Source organism: Brienomyrus brachyistius, chromosome 4, assembly GCF_023856365.1.
Source record: "Brienomyrus brachyistius isolate T26 chromosome 4, BBRACH_0.4, whole genome shotgun sequence".
NCBI lineage: Eukaryota > Metazoa > Chordata > Actinopteri > Osteoglossiformes > Mormyridae > Brienomyrus > Brienomyrus brachyistius.
In genome coordinates, this window is record NC_064536.1 from 3422379 (window position 1) to 3447257 (window position 24879).

The window sequence follows — 24879 nt, forward strand, 5'->3', positions numbered from 1 at the left end:
TGTCCCATTTTGGTCTATGTGAGACACACAGACATTCACAGGTAAAGGAAGTTTGGGGGTCGGTCAGCATCCAGCAACGCTGCAGTGATTGGCATTAAAGGCCTTGCTCAAGGGCCCTGCAATGACATCACTCTGCCGGCCATGAGATCTGAACCAGCAGCCTTCCGGCCATGAGATCTGAACAAGCAGCCTTCCGGCCATGAGATCTGAACCAGCAGCCTTCCGGCCAGGAGATCTGAACCAGCAGCCTTCCGGCCATGAGATCTGAACCAGCAGCCTTCCGGCCATGAGATCTGAACCAGCAGCCTTCCGGCCAGGAGATCTGAACCAGCAGCCTTCTGGCCATGAGATCTGAACCAGCAGCCTTCCGGCCAGGAGATCTGAACCAGCAGCCTTCCGGCCATGAGATCTGACCCCGCAGCTTTCCAGCCAGGAGATCTGAACCAGCAGCCTTCCAGGGGCTCAGAGTCAACCCATAGAATCACAAACCACATGCAGTATTTGCAGAAATGCTTACTCAAGTATCCATAACTGAAAAAAATCGGCGTAATTTTCCCAGTATTAAGGGACACTGGAACATTCTGTGAAATTCTGGTTTTTGACAGTCTGTCATACCAGGGATGGTCATGGAAAACCTGCCCCTTTTCTACTATGTCATTAACTTCTGTCAATATAAAATATGGCTTCAAGATTGTCAGGGAGAACAAAAAATCCAGCCCTATTATTAATCCAAAGAGGAAATAAATAATATAATATTTTTTCATTATGTACTTTGTTCATGTATTGTGACAATAAAGATATTTTGTTCTGTTTTCTCTTCAGCCAGGAGCAGCTGAGGCCACTAGAGGGCAGCAGCGAGCAGCCAGAGCTCATGTACATGAACGCACCTGCTAACACTAACATACCGCTTATAAGCCCTTGAGATCAGGGCTACTCTGTTACGTTTCCAAAGGAATAGATTCCATCGCTGACTCAAAACCAAAAGGGGGAGGGGGTAGAGGGGTTCCCCTCAGATTTCGGCAACTGGGGGAGTCTAAGGGGGTGGTCCAGCAGGCTCTGGATTAAACTGTGTTTTGGACCGGATTTGGGCCACAGTCCGTATCACTGCTCTGGATAAAGAGCCCTCACTGCTTCTATAGCAGGTTAGGATGCTGTGCCTGTGATCAGAAGGCAGACTGGATGGGAACGGAAACCTCACTTTTTTGTTTGTTACTACATCACTACCCTCAGTCATCATAAAAACTGTGTTCCAGATTATCAAAGAAAAAAGCAGCCTAGTTATTAAGCCACAAGGAGAATTAAACTGCATGTTTCATATATTTCAGACATTGTACATGTAAAACTTCCACACCATCTTTCCCCATCCTCACGTCACTTACAGAGCCGTCCTAGATGTCTTGACCAGGGGCAGCAGCCTCCATTGACCTGTATAGGATCTCGTGAATTTCTTCATATCAAACACATCCAGCTCCTCGTCTGACATCAGTAACACAAAGGCCAGAGCTGAGTACTGTGCAGGTGAGAGGCGTTCTGCTGACAGACGTCCTGAATTCAGGTATCTTTGTACTTCCTCTACTAGAGAATTGTCACCCAGTTCATTCAGACAGTGGAATAGGTTGATGGTCCTTTCTGGAGATAAATTCTCCATTATTTTCTCCTTGACGTATTGGGATGTTTCCTTAATTTTATGTGATCTCGTTCTTTTCTGTCCCAGTAGTCTTTGTAACAGAGTCTTACTGGAGTCTGTTGACAGGCCCAGGAGGAAGCGCAGGTAGAGGTCCAAGTGTCCATTCTTGCTCTCTAATGCCTGATCCACTGCAGTCTTCAGCAGGTCAGCTGATGAGTTTGACAGAAACATGTATAAAGCAGCGAGATACTCCTGGATGCTCAGATGCACAAAGCAGTACACCTTCTCCTGATAGAACCCACATTCCTCCTTAAAGACTTCTGTGCACACTCCAGAGTAAACTGAAGCTTCAGTGACATCAATGTCATTCTCTGTCAGATCTTGCTCATAAAATATGAGATTGCCTTTCTCAAGGTTATGGAAAGCCAGTTTACCAAGTTTTAAAAGGAATTCTCTGTCAGATTTACAGGATTTATTGAGCTGGGTTTCATGTTTTTTCATGTACTTGTTATTTTTTAAACTTGTGTGAAAGATCAGGAAGTGTGTGTACATTTCAGTCAGAGTCCTTGGAATTTTTCCACTTTCAGTCTCACTAAAGAGTCTCTCAAGCACATTGGCTGAAATCCAGCAGAACACAGGTATGTGGCACATGATGAAGAGGCTCCTTGATGATTTCACATGTGTGATAATCCTGCTGGCCAGGCTCTGATCACTATATCTTTTCCTGAAATACTCCTCCTTCTGGGCGTCATTGAACCCTCGTATCTCTGTCACCTGGTGGACACACTCAGGAGGTATCTGATTGGCTGCTGCTGGCCGGGAGGTTATCCAGAGGAGAGCAGATGGGAGCAGATTCCCCTTAATGAGGTTAGTCAACAGCACATCCAGTGACATTTTCTTTGTTACATCAAACCATCTCTCATTGTTCTGAAAATCTAGAGGAAGGTGACACTCATCCAGGCCATCAAAGATGAACAAGACTTTGTACCTAAACAGCTCAGAGGATGTAAGTGATTTCAGTTCTGGGACAAAGCGGTGAAGCAGTTCAATCAGACTGTATTCACCCTTAATCAAATTCAGGTCCCGGAAAGGAAGAGCAAATATGAAGTGAACATCCTGGTTTGCTTTTCCTTCTGCCCAGTCGAGAATAAATTTCTGCACAGAGACTGTTTTCCCGATACCTGCCACCCCTTTAGTGAGTACAGTTCTGATAGGTGTCTCACGCCCACATAAGGGTTTAAATATATCATTGCACTTGACTGTAGTATCTTCTGTCTGCCTTTTCTTGGATGCTGTTTCAATCTGTCTCACTTCATGTTCATCATTGACTCCTCCAGTCCCACCTTCAGTTATGTAGAGTTCTGTGTAAATCTCACTGAGAAGTGTTGGCTGTCCTCCCTTAGCTTTCCCTTCAAATACACACTCAAATTTCCGCTTCAGGTTACTTTTGATTCTGCGCTGACATTGTGAAAGAAGATGCCCTGAAAATAAACAAGATGAAAATGCACAAAAAATAGAGACATTTTTACTCATACAAGCCAAATGAAATCATATTAAATAAAATGATAAAATGAAAATTAATACGCGTGTGTTTATATGGTATTTTTTCTCTGGGAAAACAAACACCCTCGAAATGAGACACATCTCTTACTCTTCTCCAGGATGTCAGCAAGATCATTGTGCTCCATGGTCCTCAGGATGTACAGTGTGATCTTCAGAGCTCCCTCTCTACCACAGATCTTCTGCATCTGACCATCACTGTCCAGGTCATTATCCTCCTCCAGCTGGAGCTCAGAGCATTCTGGGTAATTCCGATCTAGGTACCTCATGATGTTCTTCAGCTCATCCTTTAGAAACTTTACAGCTTTTTCCTCTAGTGACTAAAGTAAACCGCAAATAATTATTGCTGCTTGTATCATACCTTTTCGTAGTTTCATTTGTTAATGGTAGTTTTAAGCAACTTTCATATAACTTTATGAATTTCTTATTACACAGCTGTACAAAATGTTGGCCAAATAACACAACAGTTAAGAAAATATATATCAGCAATAAATGCGTACCTGCAATATGTATGATAAACCCAATTTATCATGTTGATGTGAACTGCATTCTTCCATTTGGACTCTGTAAATAAGGCAGAAATATTCATTCAATTCAAATCAGGTATATTTATATAGAGCATTTCCACGATATTACATTGTCTCAAAGCATTTGGGTTTTTTTTTTGGTGGCGGGGGGGGGGGGGGGGGGCTGCATGTGGCTCAGTGGGCTGAGCCTTTAGGTCTGTGAGCAGAAGGTTACCAGTTTATACCCGGCCTCTGCAGATCAGTCACGTTCTCTTCAACTAAAAAGCTTCCAACTCCTGCTCATAGTAAGTCAGTCTTTACAGTGATCCTCCTCATTTCACCTCAGATGTGATACGTACAGACGGAGTACAGACAGAGTACAGACAAAATACAGACGGAATACAGACAGAACTTCTGTTTAAATTCTTAAACACCGTGGGATTTGCAAAAGTTTAAAAATGACACATTCAGTTTAAAGACTTCATAGCCTGTGTGTGTGTGCCTGTATGCCTTTTGAGTGAGAGTCTGTGTGTTTTAAACAGTGTTTGTTTAAATGCACAATAACCTTTCATCTCTAGGAAAAGGTCCTTCTCTTAAGGCGATTGGAGGCTCCATTGACCAGTCACTCTTCATGGAAACACAGCTGGGTGCTGGTGAACCTGCTCTCTCCTTCAGGACGCTGTGGACGGGGAGAGGAAACCAATCCGCATAATATAAGCAAAATTCATACAATGTGGACGGCATCACATTACATCTTCAGTTGTTTAGCCTTCTGCTCTGCCTTCATGTACTTTGATATGCTGTGAATCTCTTGATGCAAACAGCCTTGTTCGCAGTTAGTTTTAATCGGACATTAATTGTATAATCTAAAATTTGGATTCCTATATGAAAGGTTTAATACCATTGTTATAACCTCTGTCGCTAGATTTTTTTTTTTCCTGTTTATTGACTAATTTGTTTACATATTTACTTGTTTGTTTGAGCTCGACTTCTTCACTATGTGTGTCCATTTTTTAATAGACTGGGATGATCTGTTGGTTGCCTTCAGCATAAAATAACTGGCTGATTGTGGAAGAAAAAGATGAAGACAGAAGATGGCGAGGTCTTTTTATTCAGCTACACATATTACAGTGCCGCCCACTGAGCCAGCCCTAGCTAGGAGCCCAGTTTACTTAAATTCTACGGCCTGATTATAGACCCAGAGAGACATGCGGGCCAGTGGGCCATAACAGTCATTTTACCATAAATCAGAATGTTCTTCACAACATTACTTTGACGGAGTTCCTTTCTTATTCAGATTTTTAATGGCAATTAAATTTAACAGACCATAAATATAAATCATCCACCCCTGAATCACTGAAGTCTTGAGGAAATGCATTAAGTTAAAACTGACAGTCTGTAATTACTAACTTTTCTGAAAATGCTGGAAGGTTTTTTTTTTTTTGTGGCTACTTGTAGAAAAGTGCAAACACATACTGGTTCTGTCTTACCTCCCAGTTCTCTCTCTTTTAGCCACTGAAGGGCTCATCTCAGAAACAGCTCCTCTCCTCTTACGCTTCATAGAGCGACTCATCTCGGAAACAGCTCTTCTCCTCTTACGCTTCACAGAGCGACTCATTTCAGAAACAGCTCCTCTCCTCTTACGCTTCACAGAGCGACTCATCTCAGAAACAGCTCTTCTCCTCTTACGCTTCACAGAGCGACTCATCTCGGAAACAGTTCCCTCCATTTTTGTGCCAGTCTAGACCCAATGTTTCCTGCTGGGGCCTCTATGAACACAAAAGGATAAACAGATACATACATACACAATATCTAGAACCAAACACTTTATATTGATCTTACACAGAGATGGGCACAAATACATCAAATGTAACAAAAAAATACAAAATTCTAGTGTGATTAAATGTATTAATTTATTTGAAAATACAAAATGCATATAAAATATTAACAGTACACAGTGAATACATGCATTCTTACAGCCCTAATAATGTGTAATATTTATGATATATACAGCTCGCCCAGCTACAATAATCAGGGTTGCCAACTTTGTCAACTGGCTGGAGTGAGATTTCAGTTGAGACAAGTGTACACATACAGTACAAGAGCACGTATTTACATTTATGTAACAATTTTATTACCATGCAAATAGTCCGTAGGGTTTGCAAAGTACCGCAAGGCTTTTGATGTAGCTAATTTTAGGTTAATATTGGAATAATATTATGTCCCCGCATGCCCCGCGTGCAACTGTAAATAGCCCTTGTTGTGTTGTTATTGTTAATTGTTACATTTCCCTATTGTCCCGCGTGTGGTTGCCCGTGTCTTGTGTGTACAATGTCCGATCCTCACGTGTAATTAGCTTGCGTAATGTGTGTATCTTACAGTTCAGCGTCTGATAACTTTGTGTTTCATTTGTGATATTACTTTGGTGTTCATTGGGTGCCTGTTATAAACCTTTTCGAGACAAGCAAATCTCCATGTCTGATATAATAATCGCCAGGGCACGTGAAAAAAGGTGAGACGGCATGAAGTAAGACGGCTTGACGTAATGGGCTTTCATGACCGTCTGACGGTGACCCTGGTTTTATATACAACATTCTTAATGATTCAGTCAAAAGCAAGTCAGTGCTGCATGGCTTCGTGTTTAATGTAATTAATTATTGTTGCATCCAATGAATGAATGAATAGCCATGATTCTGGAGATTCTAGGAATCAGAACCACGCGCACGGTCATTTATATGCTGACGCTGTAAAACAGTCCAGTTTGAGGGAAGTTAAGGTGTTTACAGTTGAACAGAGTGAACATCAATAGTCCAATAATAATGTTACAAACCAACCTAATAATTTCAAGTTCGCAACTTCATGTAATTGCATACAACTGTATTCCATTAAGAACAGGTATGCTTTGGGTAAGGTAAGGAAGGTAAACGCTTATTCGCAGGATCCGTGCCACCTTAAGCAGGGTATGTAATTTCGACAGAATAATGTACAGGGCAGCGTGCGCGCTAAATCAGGGCTCCGTGGACGTTTCAACATTTCATCGTAATAAGAAAATGCTAACAGTTCGAATGCTTTTGGCCACACGGCTACTGACTCTGGAATTAAACTTTCTTTTGTCAGTGAAAAACATTTTGGTTTTTCTTTTAAATAAAATTAATTAAATACGGAATCTGAGTTGTATGGTGTGTTCTCAGATATTATTATTATTTGAAGATATTTCACTGAACTTTTTTTTTATTTAATGCCCTATGAAACTGGTACTCTTCCATTGACCTCTATTGTGCAAACAATGCATTATATTCCAAGGTTTAAAGCTTCTTTTCTGCAGTTGCGTGTCTGCGAGTTTCCGCAATCTTTCCGAAGATTTCGGATCATTCCCGTTTAATTGTTCACGGCGAAAAACAAGGACCGCGAATGTCAAATGCACGAATGTGAAGGAGCTACTATATAATCTTACCTTGCAATACAAAGTGTCTTTATATTATTCCACAATTTTATTCGTGTTTCTTAACAAAATGGAGACTCCACCTTTAAATTACTTTCACTTTTATTTACAAAATGGGAAGTCGGGAAAGTCAGTGGCACGCCCAGCAAACATACGTCCTCCTCTTTTGGTATGGATGTTGTCCTTAGGACATAGAAATGGAACGGTTTTCTAAAGTCCTGGGGATGACCTTAAGGGACATCCTAAGGACGTCTATAGATGACCTTTTGTGGACTTTGTAAGGACATTCTCAGGACCAGTTATGGACATTCTGAGAACATATTATGGATATTACACCTGTCAAAATGGGCAGAAATGTTGGGGGTAGAGATGTTGATTTAAACCCGGAGACCATCTCAGCAGGGAGGATTAGTTAGCCAGGAGTTTATTATCCCAAATGAAGCAATAAAAATTACAAACCCTACAGACTTGGAAGGGCACTTCCAATCTGCACTGTACAAGCCAAGGAACGAACATGTGCCAAAACCAACACGAAATTATCAACGGGGGGGGGGGGGGGGGGGGTTCACTTCCACATGACATATCAAGAGATTTCAGTTCCCCATACAGACATGCAAATACAAATCAAAGAAAGGAACCAAGGAAAGCTGGCAATTTTAACAGCCTCCCCCAGATATGAGCACAAATTTCTGATTCATCAGGCCAGCTCAGAGTCTGCAGAGTCTGCTGGTAAGTCTGGCAGCCGGGTAAGAAGAACCACTGGTCCCACGTTCACTCTGTCCTTGACCCGGATCTCCGCTGTGTGGAACCTTCCATCATCGCCCGGATGAACCGCTGTCACTTTGCCCACCATCCATACCGATCTTGGCATTTGAGGGTCCACAATCATAACCAGGGCTCCAGTCACCATGTTGACTGCCCCCACCTGCCACTTCTGTCTGGTTTGAAGGGTTGCCAGGTATTCCCGAATAAAGCTCCGCCAAAACTGATCAGCCAACACCTGGCTCTGCCTCCATCTCCTCCGGCTGAGACGCTCCGATGCGGGACAGACCACTGAGGAAGGGCGGAATCTGGCCGCCCCATAAAGAGGGAATTGGGAGTGCTGGGGTCAAGATCGGCTATATCTGAGGACACGTAACTCAGTGGCTTTGAATTTAAAATCCCTTCTACCTCAGCTACGTCTGCAGGACCTCCCCAGGACCACCACAGGACCTCCTCAGGACCTCCTCAGTTACTGTGTGCGGGGCCAGGATGGCACGTAAGGCTGTCTTCACTGAGCAGTTTTCCCCTTTTCAGGATCCTCCAAAATGAGGAGCGCAGGTGGGTTAAAGCAGAAAGTGATCTGCTGGGCTGCCAGTTGGACCTTTATAGAGGGTGCTAAAGGGTTAAAGGCCTCCCTCAGCTTGGTATTAGCTCCCTTAAAATTGGTGCCCTGATCAGGTGTCATCTCATGTGGCTTCCCTCTCCACGCAGCAAACCGGCGTAGTGACATGAGGAATGAGTCGGTGTCGAGGCTAGGCGCAAGATCTAGGTATACAGCTCGCGTGGTGAGACACTCGTAAATGATGCCTCAGCATTTCTCCTGTCTCCTTCCGATCTTCACCAAGAAAGGGCCAAAACTGTCTAAACCTGCGGAGTAAAACACTGGGCAATGCAGTCTCGAACTAGAGGGGGGCATACCAGCCATCAGAGGGACATCCGGCCTACCACACCATCTGTGGCATCACACGCATTCAAACTGTATCTTCTGGACTGCTGCCCTTCTGCGTAGAACCCAATGACGCCTCATGACTTTCTATGTACTTTTATAATGTTTCTGCAAGTGTTCCAAACTGCATTTTGCAATGTCTATACTTTGATGTCAAATTACAAACTTCACATAAATCTGACATATTTACAAAGTGCACTAACATTAAGACGAGTTTAATGCCAAAACAAATACATAAGAAATAATTTATTTGCCATGAATTAAGTTTATGATATTGGATGAAATGTGTGACCATGCCCCCGTCAGTGAAAGTGTGTTCCCGACCCCTACACCCCAGAGGGTTAATCACATGGCATGTGGCCCGCAGCTTCTGCCGCCGTAAACACTCCCCCCTACGGAGGCGGCGAATAAGAAGCCAACTTTAGCCTGTTCTTGCGTAATGCGGGACATTTACACACCCTCAGTCACCTCAGCCCCGCTGTAGAGCAAAGCCCCCGATTTCTGCTTTCTCAGGTTACAAAAAGCGATTTTGTTTTTGTGAAATTGATTTACTTGTTCTTGGCATTAATTACCGTACTAAGAAGTTTAATTTTTTTAAATGAAATTCAACATTTCAATAGGGGTGACGGAGACGGTAGCCATACGCCAATTAGCTTGACGATTATTTTTTGCTCTTTGTTTTGTCTCCTCTAAGACGGTAACTATACATGTCAATTTAGTGTAATTGTGTTAGTTATGCTCAGTGGCAGTAAAGTAAATGTATTTAATTCACAGGAGTGTGGTTTATGTCATTCAGTTATGCTTTGGGCACCACTGAAACAGGACATTGATAAAACAGAAAGCCTTTATTTTCATTGTACAGGTAGCAAATACCATATATAGATATAAATATACAAAATGTATTAAATTAGTATTATAGTAATATGTGTAAAATTAGGCGTACATTAAATTTTATTATAGTGAGAGAGAAAAACAGTTATTTTGCATGTTTATTCAGATTATTCAGTCATTTATTTTTTCTAACATGTCACTGGTCAAAAACAGAGATTTACCATGGAAAACCGGCAACATGTCGTCACGCCCACTTCGAGGAAGCAGCACCAGCAGCTGGGGCCAACTAACATTAATGAACAATCGGCCTTCAGTGTTTGGATAAGATGGCTACGGATAGCGACCTGGATACAGCTTACGACTTTCCCTCTTATTACCCTCAATAAACCTGGTTGCCTGGATTTGCTTGTTCGTGTCTTATGAGGCAGTACACATGTCGCACTGCGATACGGTAAAAATGATTCCTCCAACACACAGTGAGCTATCCCATCATGCACAGGGACACTGTGGATTGTAGACAAACAAAAAACCCTGGATAGAGGGGCTCAGTGAATGAGGAGGTGACCCTGTGCAGGAGGATCAGTTCATCAGAGGAGACTCTGTAGAAGGACAGAGCACCAGCCTCCCAGTCCAGATACACTCCTATTCTGCGGGAGCCTGAGGGCTCTATGGCTATGACAGTCTGTTTATTATTGTGCCGGACGGAGTATCTGCGAGGATCACAGCACAGACTCCATGACATGTCATTGCATCCAAGCCCACACTCAGCACCGTCTCCTTTCCTCCTCATTCCTTTATACATCAAACCTATTTCAGCTCCATTTCCACCCCATTCAGCCTCCCAGTAACAGCGGCCGGTCAGACTCTCTTTGCACAGAACTTGGGGGCACCAGTCAAATCTCTCTGGATGATCAGGATATGGCTGCCGCTCTGTGCCCCATGTTACGTTCCTGTTCCCCTCTGATAGAGACAGGAGTCTGTTTGCTGTGTTGAGGTCCAGGGTCAGCTGGCAGGAGTCTGTAGGCAAGAGAAAAAGAGTGATTAATACCATCAGGCAGACCAGCATCTCCGGCATTTAATCACTGTCAAATCTCACACACTCAATGACACAGAATTCGCTCCAATTGACACATTTTGTTCCCAATAAGCTCATGTAGCCCCCTGAGTCTGCAGTGGTCCAGCTCCCGTACAGTGAGAGCCGCCGCGCTGACAGACTGGATCGGGAGTCTGCAGTGGTCCGGCTCCCGTACAGTGAGCCGCCGCGCTGACAGACTGGATCGGGAGTCTGCAGTGGTCCGCCTCCCGTACAGTGAGAGCCGTCGCGCTGACAGACTGGATCGGGAGTCTGCAGTGGTCCGGCTCCCGTACAGTGAGAGCCGTCGCGCTGACAGACTGGATCGGGAGTCTGCAGTGGTCCGGCTCCCGTACAGTGAGATTTACAGAAGTTTATGAAATAGATGTACAGAAGTTTATGAAATAGCTCAGGAAATGTCAGACGTCCATGTGACACCGGCGGGAAAAGCCACGAATGCAAAACTAACAGGCTCATTTATGGGTAAATAAAATTACAGCGCAAGCAAAATGGAAACGAGTGCACTCAGCACATTCGCGAAAAGAACAAGCACAAAGGATTTTTTTTCTGGTGAAATTAAGGATGCACAGCGATTTCAGAATATATTTTTATTCTGTTACCCCCTCCCACACAAACACAGCGAATCATATGAGCAGCTAGAAAATATTTGATACACGAATAAATAGTCTTTATGTTGATGTCAGTTTTGTTTTGCTTTCCTTTGGTTGTTGTCTAAAATGACACACACACATAAACATGGAAACCCAACTACATACAGTGCAACAAAACACACGCATCACAACAACTGTGTGAATACAATCACAAAGTAGCATTAATGGTATTTTTTATTAAAAACATGCACACACTTACATTTCTGTAAGCCTGGTCTGGCCCTGCACTCTCCACCGTGATCCACACTATAGGAGAAGCAGAATGACATAGTACTGCTGTATCCATTTATCAATTGGTGCTTCTTCTTCACATACATGCATAAGTATCTGTATGTGTCTGTGTCAGACACACACTCTGTACTCACTGCAGCTTCTCCAGTTTACAGCTGGGATCCTCCAGTACAGCAGAGAGCAGCTTCACTCCTGAGTCTCCTGGGTGATTGTAGCTCAGGTCCAGCTCTCTCAGGTGTGAGGGGTTTGACCTCAGAGCTGAAGCCAGGGAAGAACAACCTGTCTTTGTGACTTTACAGCCTGACAGCCTGCAGAGAGACACACAAAAAGCTCTGCAATTAATAAGATCATCTCACCATTACAATTAGTACGTTTAAGTAAAGTTGACTACTTTCAATAATTACAGTTATCAGTGTGGAATACCCAGTAATACTGACCTCAGTATCTCCAGTATAGGGCATGGAATGCCCAATAATACTGACCTCAGTATCTGCAGCGTACAGTGTGGAATACCCAGAAATACTCACCTCAGTATCTGCAGCATACATTGTGGAATACCCAGTAATACTGACCTCAGTATCTGCAGCATACATTGTGGAATACCCAGTAATACTGACCTCAGTATCCCCAGTTTACAGTGTGAATCCCCCAGTCCAGCAGAGAGCAGCTTCACTCCTGAATCTCCTGGGTGATTGTAGCTCAGGTCCAGCTCTCTCAGGTGTGAGGGGTTTGACCTCAGAGCTGAAGCCAGGGAAGAACAGCCTGTCTCTGTGATTCCACAGCCTGACAGCCTGCAGAGAGACACACAAAAAGCTCTGCAATTAATAAGATCATCTCACCATTACAATTATTACTTTTAAGTAAAAGTTGACTACTTTCAATAATTACAGTTACCAGTGTGGAATACCCTGTAATACTGACCTCAGTATCTCCAGTATATGGCATGGAATATCCAGTAATACTGACCTCAGTATTTGCAGTATACAGTGTGGAATTCCCAGTAATACTGACCTCAGTATCCCCAGTTTATAGTGTGGAATAATTCCCTGTAAGCACTTTGAATGATCTTAATGTATGAATATGTGTGATATAAATCAACTTCAATTGAACTGACATAAAACATTCACTCTGCACTCACTTCAGCTTCTCCAGTTTACAGATGGGATCCTCCAGTACAGCAGAGAGCAGCTTCACTCCTGAGTCTCCTGGGTGATTGAGGCTCAGATTCAGCTCTCTCAGGTGTGAGGGGTTTGACCTCAGAGCTGAAGCCAGAGAAGAACAGCCTGTTTCTGTGATTCTACAGCCTGACAACCTGCAGAGAGGCACACAAAAAGCTCTGCAATTAATAAGAGCATCTCACCATCACAATTAGTACAGTAAAGGTGACTACTTTCAATAATTACAGTTATCAGTGTGGAGTACCCTGTAATACTGACCTCAGTATCTCCAGTTTATAGTGTAGAATGCCCAGTAATACTGACCTCAGTATCTCCAGTTTACAGTGTGAATCCCCCAGTCCAGCAGAGAGCAGCTTCACTCCTGAATCCTGCAGGTCATTGTCACTCAGGTCCAGCTCTCTCAGGGGTGAGGAGTTTGATCTGAGAGCTGAAGCCAGCACCTCACAGCATTTCTCTGTGAGTTTACAGCTGTTCAGCCTGCAAAAGGAGCCCTGTTATTATATACACAGAGAACGGTATATATCCTACACACCAGTGATCATAGTGGTACAAAATATCCAAACACATGGTTTTTTCAGCATAAAAGGCACAGAATATACATTTTAAAAAAGGAAGAATAATAATGTATATTCTGGCAGCAGGGGTGTTAAAAAACAGACATAGAATATAAAAAATGTGATCATCATCTTGGCACTTACTTTTTTGGGTAAACTGATCAATTTCTTATGAGTAAAGCAAACCCAAGTTTAGTAACTAATATGCCCAATGCCATTTAAAACAAGGGGCCCTATTCAGCATCTGATTCAAAGTGGTACCAAGCATGACACAAGTGTCTCTGCCAGCATGAGCCTGATGCCGTTTCCTGTCCAGCTGGGAGTTAAGGGCTTTGTTCAAGGGCCCAAAGACATGTGACTGTTCTGCTGAGGTAAGTGTACTGAGATTTGTACGTGTGTGGACAAATCTGTAAAATGTGCATAGATCTGTAAATGAAGAGTCAAATCTGTAAATGTGCATACATCTGTGAATGAAGAGTCAAATCTGTAAATGCGTACATAGGTTTCAATGACTAAAACGTCTATTTTGCTCCAAGAGCTGGAAATATGGACGAGTTATCAGTTACAACACAGACAGGCCTTTCAAATGGCTTTTTACGCGTGACTTCTGCTGCGGCGGATCTGCAAAGGGGTGTGGAGATTTGCCTCTGTGTTGGAGGGGTCATTTACAGGTTTGTCTACACACATACAAATGTCAGTACACTTCCAAATCTCATTACCCATTTAGAGAATCTTTTAGAGGTTTACTAATCTGATTACGCGCACGGATTCTGAAAACGCTTTGACAGATTCCTCTACGCATTTACAAATTCTTCTACACATTTACTAATCTGATTACCACACTGAGGACTGAGATATAGTCACACCGAACTCTTCACACATATTTGCATATAATTTTGCTACAATAATAGCCCCATCGGAAAGCACTCAGATTTGCTTTGTACATGTACTATGACAAAGATATTCTATTCCCTCCTCAGCCAGAAGCAGCTGAGGCCAGCAGAGGGCGCCAGTGAGCAGCCAGAGACAGCAGTCATACAGAAGCTCCCAGCTCTGGGCTCCATCACATGAACACGCCTGCTGACAATAACACTCACATATCATTTATAAACCAATGAGATGGGTCTACTCAGCTACGTTCCCAAAGAGTCAAGTTCCATCAGTGACTCAAAGCCAAGGGGGGTGCGGTTGAGGGGTCCCCCTCGGTATATTTTGTTGGTGGAGTCTAAGGGGACGGTCCAGTGGGTTATGGATTACACTGTGTTTTGGTCCGGATTCCTGCTCTGGATAAAGAGCCCTCACTGTCTCTATAGCACAGCGGTTTTCAAACTCGGTCCTCAGGCCCCACTGCCCTGCTTGTTTTCCTGCTATCCCTGCCCCACACACACACAGGTGTCTTTCAGCTTCTGATTGACTGAACACACCTGATCCAGGCAATCAGCAGTGTGTAGGGCAGGGAGAGCTGGAAGACAAGCAGAGCAGTGGGGCCCGAGGACCGAGTTTGAGAACCACTGCTGCAGTAGGTTAGGACACTGTACTCCTAATTGGAAGACAAACTGGATGGCAAAGGAAATGTCAATTTTTGTTTTTACTACATCACTACCCAAACAATGTACAACCTCAGCTGTAAAGCAACACATAACATATTTCACTGTTTCATTATTTATTCAACAAAAATGAAGCCAAAATGGAGAAGCCATGTATGAAAAACTAAGTACACCCCATGATTGAATAGCTTGTAGAACCACCTTTATCAGCAATAATTTGAAGTGATCATTTTCTGTATGACTCTATCAGTCTCTGACATTGTTGGGGAGGAATTCTGGCCAAATCTCCTTTACAATGTTGCTTCAGTTCATTGAGGTTTATGGGCATTACTTTAAGCACAGCCCTCTTTAGGTCAAGCCACAGTATTTTAACCAGGTTGAAGTCTGGACTTGGACTGGGCCACCTTGAGTCTTTTCTTTCTCAGCCATTCTGTTGCAGATTTGATGGTGTGCTTGGGATCATTGTCATGTTGCAGGACCCAGTTTCAGCCAAGCTGTCAGACAGATGGCCTCACATGTGAGTCTACATTACTTTGGTATGAGGAGTTCATGGTCGACTCCATGACTGCAAGGTGTCCAGGTCCTGTGGCTGCAAAACATCTGTCTAAAAGGACATTGTTCTGGAAGTCTTGTGGTTTGATGCAACTTTGAAAACCTAAACCTTGCTGCCATGTTCTTTTTAGAGAGAAGAGGCTTTCTCCTGATAACCCTTCCAGACAAGCCATACTTCTTCAGTCTTTTTCTAATTGTTCTTCAGTCTTTTGTAATTGTAACATTTAACATGCTAACCGAGTCTGAGATGTAACTCTTGGGGTTTTTGCCATCTGTGAGCATTGCACGGTCTGACCTTGGGGTGAATTTGCTGGGATGTCCACACCTGGGAAGACTGGCAACTGTCTTGGATGTTCTCCACTTGTGAATAATCTTTCTCCCTGTAGAATTATGGACTTCAAATTATCTGGAAATGGCCTTAACCCTTCCCAGATTTATGGGCAGTTGCTTCTCTAAGATCATTGCAGATATCTTTCCTCCTTGGCATTGTGGTAACCTGAATACTCCAGACCAGCAAACTGCCAAAACCTCTACTTCTATAGAGATGGTCACACTTGCTGATGATCAGTTACTCAGGTGCATTTCATTAGCAGCACCTGGCTGGTACTTACCCTCTTAATTCCCAAGGGAGCACTAAGGGTGTACTTAATTTTTCACACGCGGCTTCTGTATTTTGGCTTAGTTTTTGCTACATAAATGATGACACTGTGTAATATAGCATGTTTTGTTGTTCATCTGAGGTTGTATTTACCTAAATGCAAGACCAGCTAAGAACCAGCTGATTTTTTTGTTATGTCCTGAAACGTAAAACCTTAGTATTGAAAGCAGGTGGACTTTCTTTTTCACATTACTGCCAGACCAGACATTTTTTCACATCCTCACATCACTTACAGAGCTGTCTTAGATGTCTTGACCACAGGCAGCAGCCTCCAGTGCTCTTTATCTGATCTGATGAATTTCTTCAGATCAAACACATCCAGCTCCTCATCTGACATCAGCAGCACAAAGGTCAGAGCTGAGTACTGTGCAGGTGAGAGGACTTCTGGTGAAAGACGTCCTGAATTCAGGTATCTTTGTACTTCCTCTACTACAGAATTGTCACCCAGTTCAGTCAGACAGTGGAACAGGTTGATGGTCCTTTCTGGGGATAAATTCTCCTGTATTTTTCCCTTGATGTACTGGACTGTTTTGTTCCTGTTTTCCTTAAATGAGCCGATTCTTTTCTGTCCCAGTAGCCTTTGTAACAGAGTCTTACTGGAGTCTGTTGAGAGGCCCAGGAGGAAGCGCAGGTAAAGGTCCAAGTGTCCATTCTTGCTCTCTAATGCCTGATCCACTGCAGTCTTCAGCAGGTCAGCTGATGAATTTGACAGAAACATGTATAAAGCAGCGAGATACTCCTGGATGCTCAGATGCACAAAGCAGTACACCTTCTCCTGATAGAACCCATACTCCTCCTTAAAGACTTCTGTGCACACTCCAGAGTAAACTGAAGCTTCAGTGACATCGATGCCATTCTCTGTCAGATCTTGCTCATAAAATATGAGATTGCCTTTCTCAAGGTTATGGAAAGCCAGTTTACCAAGTTTTAAAAGGAATTCTCTGTCAGATTCACAGGATTTATCGAGCTGGGTTTCATGTTTTTTCATGTACTTGTTATTTTTTAAACTTGTGTGAAAGATCAGGAAGTGTGTGTACATTTCAGTCAGAGTCCTTGGAATTTCTCCCCTGTCAATCTCACTAAATAGCCTTTCAATGACTGTGGCTGAAATCCAGCAGAACACAGGTATGTGGCACATGATGAAGAGGCTCCTTGATGATTTCACATGTGTGATAATCCTGCTGGCCAGGCTCTCATCACTGAATCTCCTCCTGAAATACTCCTCCTTCTGGGCATCACTGAACCCTCGTATCTCTGTCACCTGGTGGACACACTCAGGAGGTACCTGATTGGCTGCTGCTGGCCGGGAGGTTATCCAGAGGAGAGCAGATGGGAGCAGATTCCCCTTAATGAGGTTAGTCAACAGCATATCCAGTGACGTTTTTTTTGTTACATCAAACCAACTCTCATTGTTCTGAAAATCCAGAGGAAGGCGACACTCATCCAGACCATCCAAGATGAACAAGACTTTGTACCTAAACAGCTCAGAGGGTTCAAATGATTTCAGTTCTGGGACAAAGTGGTGAAGTAGTTCAATCAAACTGTACTGATCCTTTATCAAATTCAGCTCCCGGAAAGGAAGAGCGAATATGAAGTGAACATCCTGGTTTGCTTTTCCTTCTGCCCAGTCGAGAATAAATTTCTGCACAGAGACTGTTTTCCCGATACCTGCCACCCCTTTAGTGAGTACAGTTCTGATAGGTGTCTCACGCCCACATATGGGTTTAAATATATCATTGCACTTGACTGTAGTATCTTCTGTTCGCCTTTTCTTGGATGCTGTTTCAATCTGTTTCACTTCATGTTCATCATTGACTCCTCCAGTCCCACCTTCAGTTATGTAGAGTTCTGTGTAAATCTCACTGAGAAGTGTTGGCTGTCCTCCCTTAGCTTTCCCTTCAAATACACACTCAAATTTCCGCTTCAGGTTACATTTGATTCTGCGCTGACATTGTGACAGAAGATGCCCTGAAAAGAAATGAAAGGTAAATCTATGAACATGTGGCAAAACGAACATACAGAAAATGAGATTCGGCTCTTACTCTTCTCCAGCATGTCAGCGAGATCATTTTGCTCCATGGTCCTCAGGATGTACAGTGTGATCTTCAGAGCTCCCTCTCTACCACAGGTCTTCTGCATCTGACCATCGCTGTTGACATCATTGTCCTTCTCCAGCTGAGACTCACAGCATTCTGGGTAATTCTGATCTAGGTACCTCATGATCTTCTTCAGCTCATCCTTTAGAAACTTTACAGCTTTTTCCTCTAGTAACTTTATTAAACAGATACACTTTATTATTACTGCAGGCATCATACTGTATATTCTAATTTCACTTGTTAGGTTGTAAATATCTCCCCTTTTACAGGATGAACTAGTAATTGTACATCTTGAAATAGAATCTAAGAAAATATATTTCAGCAATAAAGGCACACCTTGACGATGCATGATTCATCTCTTCCATGTGGATCTGAATCACATTGTTTCACTTGGTCTCTGTGAATAAATACAAACATCCATCCATTAATCCATCCATTCTCCAGCCCCTTGGTGTTTTTGCCCCTGGTTTAGGGGGGGTCTCTTTCAGACAGTACAAGGCCTGAGATATGGGTTCACCCTGCAGGGGATTCTACTCCGTCACAGGGCACATACACACACAGAGGCTCTCTTATGGAATTCAGAGTCTGAACACATTTGTGGGCTGCTGGTGGAAATCCATGCGATAGAGGGAGTGCGTGCAAGATGCAAACAGACAGGGGCAGCTCCGGGGTGGCTAATCGGGAGATTTCCCGGTGGGACGCTTGACTTTTAGCTGGTTGAAATGAAATAATTCATTTTATGAATGCAACAATTTAAATATCACCTTTGGGAAAGAAAGCAATTCTTTTTAACAGGCACCTTTTCATTAGACATAATCAGACCTCAGTCTGACCATGACCTAATGAGCCCATGAGAATGCATGTGTGTGTTATTACATCAGAAACATCCATGCTGAGGACTGAAATTTAAAATGTACTTTTCAATTAAAAAGCTTCCAAGTCTAGCTCGCAGGAATTCAGTATTTACATTAATCCTCATCGTTTTACCTCAGATGTGATATGTAGCATACAGACAGATGGGATACAGACAGAACTTCTGCTTAAATTCTCAATGGTGGTGGGATTTGCAAAAGATAAAAACTGATGTATTCGTAATAGTTTTTTCGTCATAGCTTGAAACTGTTTGTTTAAATGTATATTTACCTTTGATCTGTAGGAAAAGGTCCCTCTCTGAAGTTGAGTGGATTTCCCATCGACCAGTCACTCTCCATGGAAACACGGCAGGGTACAGGTGAGTCTGCTCTCTTCATGAGGACACTGTGGACGGCGAGAGGAAACAAACCCTCACGGTATGAATATAATTCATAATTCAAAATTAACATTCATATATAAAAGGTTTAGTAACATTGTTACAACCTCCATAGCCAGGAGCCCAGTTTACTTTTACATTATGGCCTGACTACAGAACCAGAGAGACATGCAGGCCAGTGGGCCATAATAGTCATTTTACCATAAATCACAATGTTCTTCACAACTTGACTATTCAGGTATTTCTCCTATAGTCACTTATTTCACACATTTCATTGGACTTAAAATATTACTCACAGCCATGTTCTGGAAAATATGTATTTTTGGGAAATAATTTAGTTCCTTGTGGTAAATTTTGCTACCGATAACATTTTCTGAGCAGAGAGATACGGAGACCAAAAAAAATTAAACATCTTCTCCAAGACATGGCATTGAGTGACGTCCAGGAAATCATCTCGTGCTCCACAGACGTCTTGAATAATTGAATTAGCTGCACCAGGTGGCAGCAGAGGACATAATCCGGGGATTACAATTAAATACAGATTTTTGATGGAAATTTAATTTAATGAATGATTAACATAAATCACGTCCGCCTCTCCGCCCTGAATCATTTACGTCTTGAGGAAATGTTTTAAGTTAAAACCAATACTTTATAATTACTCCTTTTTTGAAAATGCTGGATGGTTTTTTTATGTCTACTTGTAAAAAAAAGTGCAAACAGACACAGGTTCCGTCTTACCTCTCGGCTCTCTTTGTTTTACCCTCCTCAGAAGGGCTCATTTCAGAAGCAACTCCCCCCATTTTTGTGTCAATCCAGACTTGATGACTTCTGCTGGGGACTCTGAACACAAAGGATAAATAGAGACATACATACACAATTGTTAGTACTCAATACTTTACACTGAGTTTACACACGGGAGTCTCCATTCTGCTACTCAGATACATTTCATAAGTAGCATTTCACTCTGTTATTTTGCATTAAATATTGTCCTAATGAAATATCAACAAACAATATGTGGAGATGGATGATATATTGGTCTATGGGTAGATTACAGTTTGGGCCCACTGGGTCTGAGCCCAGGGGCCCTGGGCCTTAGGGGGGCCCAAAGTGATGTCTGTTTCAAAAGCAAATAATTCCACCAATGAATGAGTCAGTACTACCAAAATGAAGATTAATGTCAGCATCGTTTTAACTATGAGAGTCAAATTGCTGAGATATACTGTCAGTATGTCAGTGTAAGTTTGCTCCTGAGCGCCACAATTCTGAATGATTCCTACTTTTTCCATTGTCAATGACGGATCATTTCTCTGTAGCAAACTGTTACTTACTTACCTTTGATCTGTAGGAAAAGGTCCCTCTCTGAAGTTGAGTGGATTTCCCATCGACCAGTCACTCTCCATGGAAACACGGCAGGGTGCAGGGGAGTCTGCTCTCTTCATCAGGACACTGTGGACGGCGAGAGGAAACAAATCCTCATGGCGTGAATCCATCCGATGGGAAATCCATTCATTTTCCAAACCGCTTATCCTACTGGGTCACGGGGGTTCCGGAGCCTATCCCGGAAGCAATGGGCACGAGGCAGGGAACAACCCAGGATGGGGGGCCAGCCCATCGCAGGGCACACCCACACACCATTCACTCACACACCATTCACTCACACATGCACACCTACGGGCAATTTAGCAAGTCCAATTAGCCTCAGCATGTTTTTGGACTGTGGAGGGAAACTAAGGTACCCGGAGGAAACCCCACGACGACATGGGGAGAACATGCAAACTCCACATACATGTGACCCAGGCGGAGACTTGAACTCGGGTCCCAGAGGTGTGAGGCAACAGTGCTAACCACTGAATGGCATGAATATAATTCATAATTCAACACAGTATATGAAAGGTTTAGTTACATTGTTACAACCTCCATAGCCAAGAACCCAGTTTACTTTTATGTTATGGCCTGACTACAGACCCAGAGAGACATGCGGGCCAGTGGGCCATAACAGTCATTTTACCATAAATCACAATGTTCTTCACAACTTGACTATTCAGGTATTTCTCCTATAGTCACTTATTTCACACATTTCATTGGACTTAAAATATTACTCAAAGCCATGTTCTGGAAAATATGTATTTTTGGGAAATAATTTACCTTCAGCTTGGTAATACAAACCTAGATGTTGGAACGACAACAAATTATTCCCAAGAGCTGCATGGTGTATGTGTGTGTGTGTGTGTGTGTGTGTGGGGGGGGGGGGGGGGGGACGATAGATTTCGCTGCCCGTGGAGGAGTTTCCCATGATAAATCCCACCGAGTTCCTTGTGGCAAATTTTGCTACTGATAACATTTTCTGAGCAGAGAGATACGGAGACCAAAAAAAACTAAACAACTTTTTTGAAAATTCTGGAAGATTTTTTTTTATGTCTACAAAAAGTGCAAACACACACAGGTTCTGTCTTACCTCTCGGCTCTCTTTGTTTTACCCTCCGCAGAGGGGCTCATTTCAGAAACAGCTCCTCTATCCTTACCCTCCCCAGAAGGGCTCATTTCAGAAACAGTCCCCCCCATTTTTCTGTCGATCCAGACCTGATGATTCCTGATGGGGACTCTGAACACACAGGATAAATAGATAGATATACCGTATTTAGTACTCGGCCCTTTACACTGAATTTACACACGGGAGTCTCCCAGGGACGGATTATGGGTTGTGTGGGCCCCTGGGCAAAACGTTCGTGAGGGCCGACCCCCCCCCACCACCAGCACCACCACCACAATTCAAGGGCCCTTGGCAGCCAAACACCCTCCCTATAGGGTCAGGGGCCCTTGTAGGCAGAGGATCAAAGAATGTAGGCCCTCTAAAATAGACAAACGAAAATACATTGTTGATAAGTGTTGCAAATTGGCCCTGGGCAGTGGCCCCGCCGGCCCGGTCCGTAATCCGTCCCTGGAGTCTCCATTCTGTTACTCTGACACATTTCATACATAGTATTTCACTTACTAAAGAGTGTCATCTGTCATTATTTAATACATGAATAACTCTGGCCAAACTACATTTTTTCATGGCCCTATCACAAGCATCTCAGCCATTTCTGGCTAAATACCAGACAGGTGTTCCCATGATGCCCTGGCAGACCTGATCTGGGTAAATATTCATCACCACAATAACAACAGCAATGAATGAACATGCAAACACGCACATGTGAACTTAACTCTAATTTTATTTTCAGACTCTCCTTCAGCGCTTCATCATTCATTCCATTACCTAAGACAGTCAATAGACAGAGCAGAAGCTATTGTATTTGTTACCACAAACAAGTCGCATTGGGGGAATGAATGCATTATAATCCTGGATGTCCATTATTTCGAAAACTAGAATCAATTCAGCTAAAGTAATTTGATTTTTGAATTCAGCACCTTCAAAATACCCTAAATCTATTTAAAAAAACATTTTTTCTTTTTTTGCAGACCTGTGTAACCAATACTTCATTGATCCCTGTGAGGAACTTGTCTCAAGTAATCAAATCAAGTAGGTTTTATTGTCATTTCAGCCATACACACAGTATATACAGAAGTGAGATAACGTTCCCCCAGGACCATGGTGCAGCACAGAGCAGGACAAAGACAGAGCAACATCATAAGTGCAGACAGGACACAAGCATAACAGTACAAATTGACAAGACAAGACAACAAACAGTGTAAATTAATGGTGGTAACAGTCTGAATACAGTATTTAAGTTACTGTATGGTTGCCACGAGGGTTATGTGCAAAAATGCTGTGGTAGAAAAGGCAATAAACAATAATAGTATATATAGATATGTGTGTGTGTGTGTGCGCGCGTGTGCGTGTGTGTGTGTGTGGGGGGGGGGGGGGATTGTGTTCAGTTCCGGTTCAGGAGTCTGATGGCCTGAGGGAAGAAACGGTTCCCCGTTCTGGCAGTGGAGGCCCGTATGCTATGGAACCTTTTGCCAGACGGGAGGAGGGAGAAGAGTGTGTTTGAGGGGTGTGAGGGGTCATCCACAATGCTGGTGGCTTAGCGGATGCTGCGTGTGGTGTAGATGTCCGTAATAGAGGGGAGAGAGACCCCAATGATCTTCTCGGCCGTCCTCACAATCCTCTGTAGGGTCTTGCGGTCCGAGACGCTTCAATTCCCGTACCAGGCTGTGATGCAGCCACAGAGAATGCTCTCTATGGTCCCTCTGTAAAACATGGTGAGGATTGGGGGTGGAAGGTGCGCTGTCCTCAGTCTCCGCAGGAAGTAGAGATGCTGCTGGGCCTTCTTGGCAATGGAGCTGGTGTTGAGGGTCCACGTGAGGTTCTCCGTGATGTGGACACCAAGGACCTTGGTGCTGTGGACGATCTCCACCGAGGAGCTGCCGATGCTCAGCGGGGAGTGATCTCTCTGTGCCCTCCTGAAGTCGACAATCACCTCCTTTGTTTTGTCCACGTTCAGGGAGAGATTGTTGGCTCTGCACCAGTCCGTCAGCTGTCGCACCTCCTCTCTGTATGCTTCTTCATCTTTCTCGCTGATCAAACCCACCACAATTGTGTCATCGGCAAACTTTGTTATGTGGTTTGAGCTGTGCATTGCTGCACAGTCATGGGTCAGCAGCGTGAAAAGTAGAGGGCTGAGCACACAGTCCTGGGGGGCTCCTGTGTTCAGCATGGTGGTGCTGGAGATGTTGCTCCCGATCCTGACTGACTGAGGTCTCCCAGTCAGGAAGTCCAGGACCCAGTTGCAGAGAGAGGTGTTTAAGCCCAGCAGTCTCACCTCGCCGATCAGATGCTGAGGAACGATGGTGTTGAGTGCTGAGCTGAAGTCTATGAACAGCATTCTAACATAAGTGTCCTTTTTATCTAGATGGGTGAGGGCCAGATGAAGGGTGGTGGTGATGGCGTCGTCTGTATGGCGGTTGGGATGGTATGCAAACTGCAGGGGGTCCAGTGAGGGTGGCAGTAGGGACTTGATGTGCCTCATGACGAGCCTCTCGAAGCTCTTCATGATGATGGGTGTGAGTGTAATGGGACGATAGTCATTGAGGCGGGACACTGAAGACTTCTTTGGCACGGGGATGATGGTGGCGGTTTTGAAGCATGTTGGGATGACTGTGGTGCTCAGGGAGATGTTGAAGATGTTTGTGAGAACATCAGCCAGCTGTTCTGCACATCCTCTGATCACACAACCAGGGATGTTGTCTGGTCCAGCAGCTTTCCGTGGATTGACTCTAAGCAGAGTTTGTCTTTACGCCTCCCTCAACTTGCTCTTTGTAGAGTGAGCTGTCTGTGAAAGGCTGCCACCCGTAGTGGTGCCCAGAGAGTTGGGGTTTAAGGGTCTCACTGAAGGACCTGCAGACGTGCTGGAGCTAAACCAGCGACCTTCTGATTACAGGAACACAGGCTTAGCC

At 43.7% G+C, this 24879-nt stretch overlaps 1 protein-coding gene across 9 annotated transcripts in view; it reads right to left on the bottom strand.

Moving 5' to 3' along the window:
* LOC125740601 (NACHT, LRR and PYD domains-containing protein 12-like) overlaps nt 1-24879 on the bottom strand; it is a 121745-nt gene that overhangs the window by 10967 nt on the left and 85899 nt on the right. For 2 of the 9 annotated variants that reach the window (XM_049011956.1, XM_049011955.1), the window contains exons 2-10: nt 20815-20928; nt 20221-20322; nt 19377-19490; nt 18570-18630; nt 18180-18408; nt 16371-18105; nt 13130-13303; nt 12787-12960; nt 12266-12439 (exon numbers count right to left, since the gene is read on the bottom strand). In XM_049011956.1, the coding sequence (XP_048867913.1) occupies nt 12266-12439; nt 12787-12960; nt 13130-13303; nt 16371-18105; nt 18180-18408; nt 18570-18630; nt 19377-19490; nt 20221-20322; nt 20815-20928 (2877 nt within the window). Of the gene's footprint in view, nt 1-1379; nt 3109-3278; nt 3508-3687; nt 3752-4258; nt 4373-5183; nt 5463-7147; nt 7246-9781; nt 10692-11616; nt 11664-11782; nt 11957-12265; nt 12440-12786; nt 12961-13129; nt 13304-16370; nt 18106-18179; nt 18409-18569; nt 18631-19376; nt 19491-20220; nt 20323-20814; nt 20929-21937; nt 22085-24879 lie in introns of those variants that run through there. The other 7 variants (XM_049011959.1, XM_049011961.1, XM_049011954.1 and 4 more) reach the window with 7 other exon arrangements.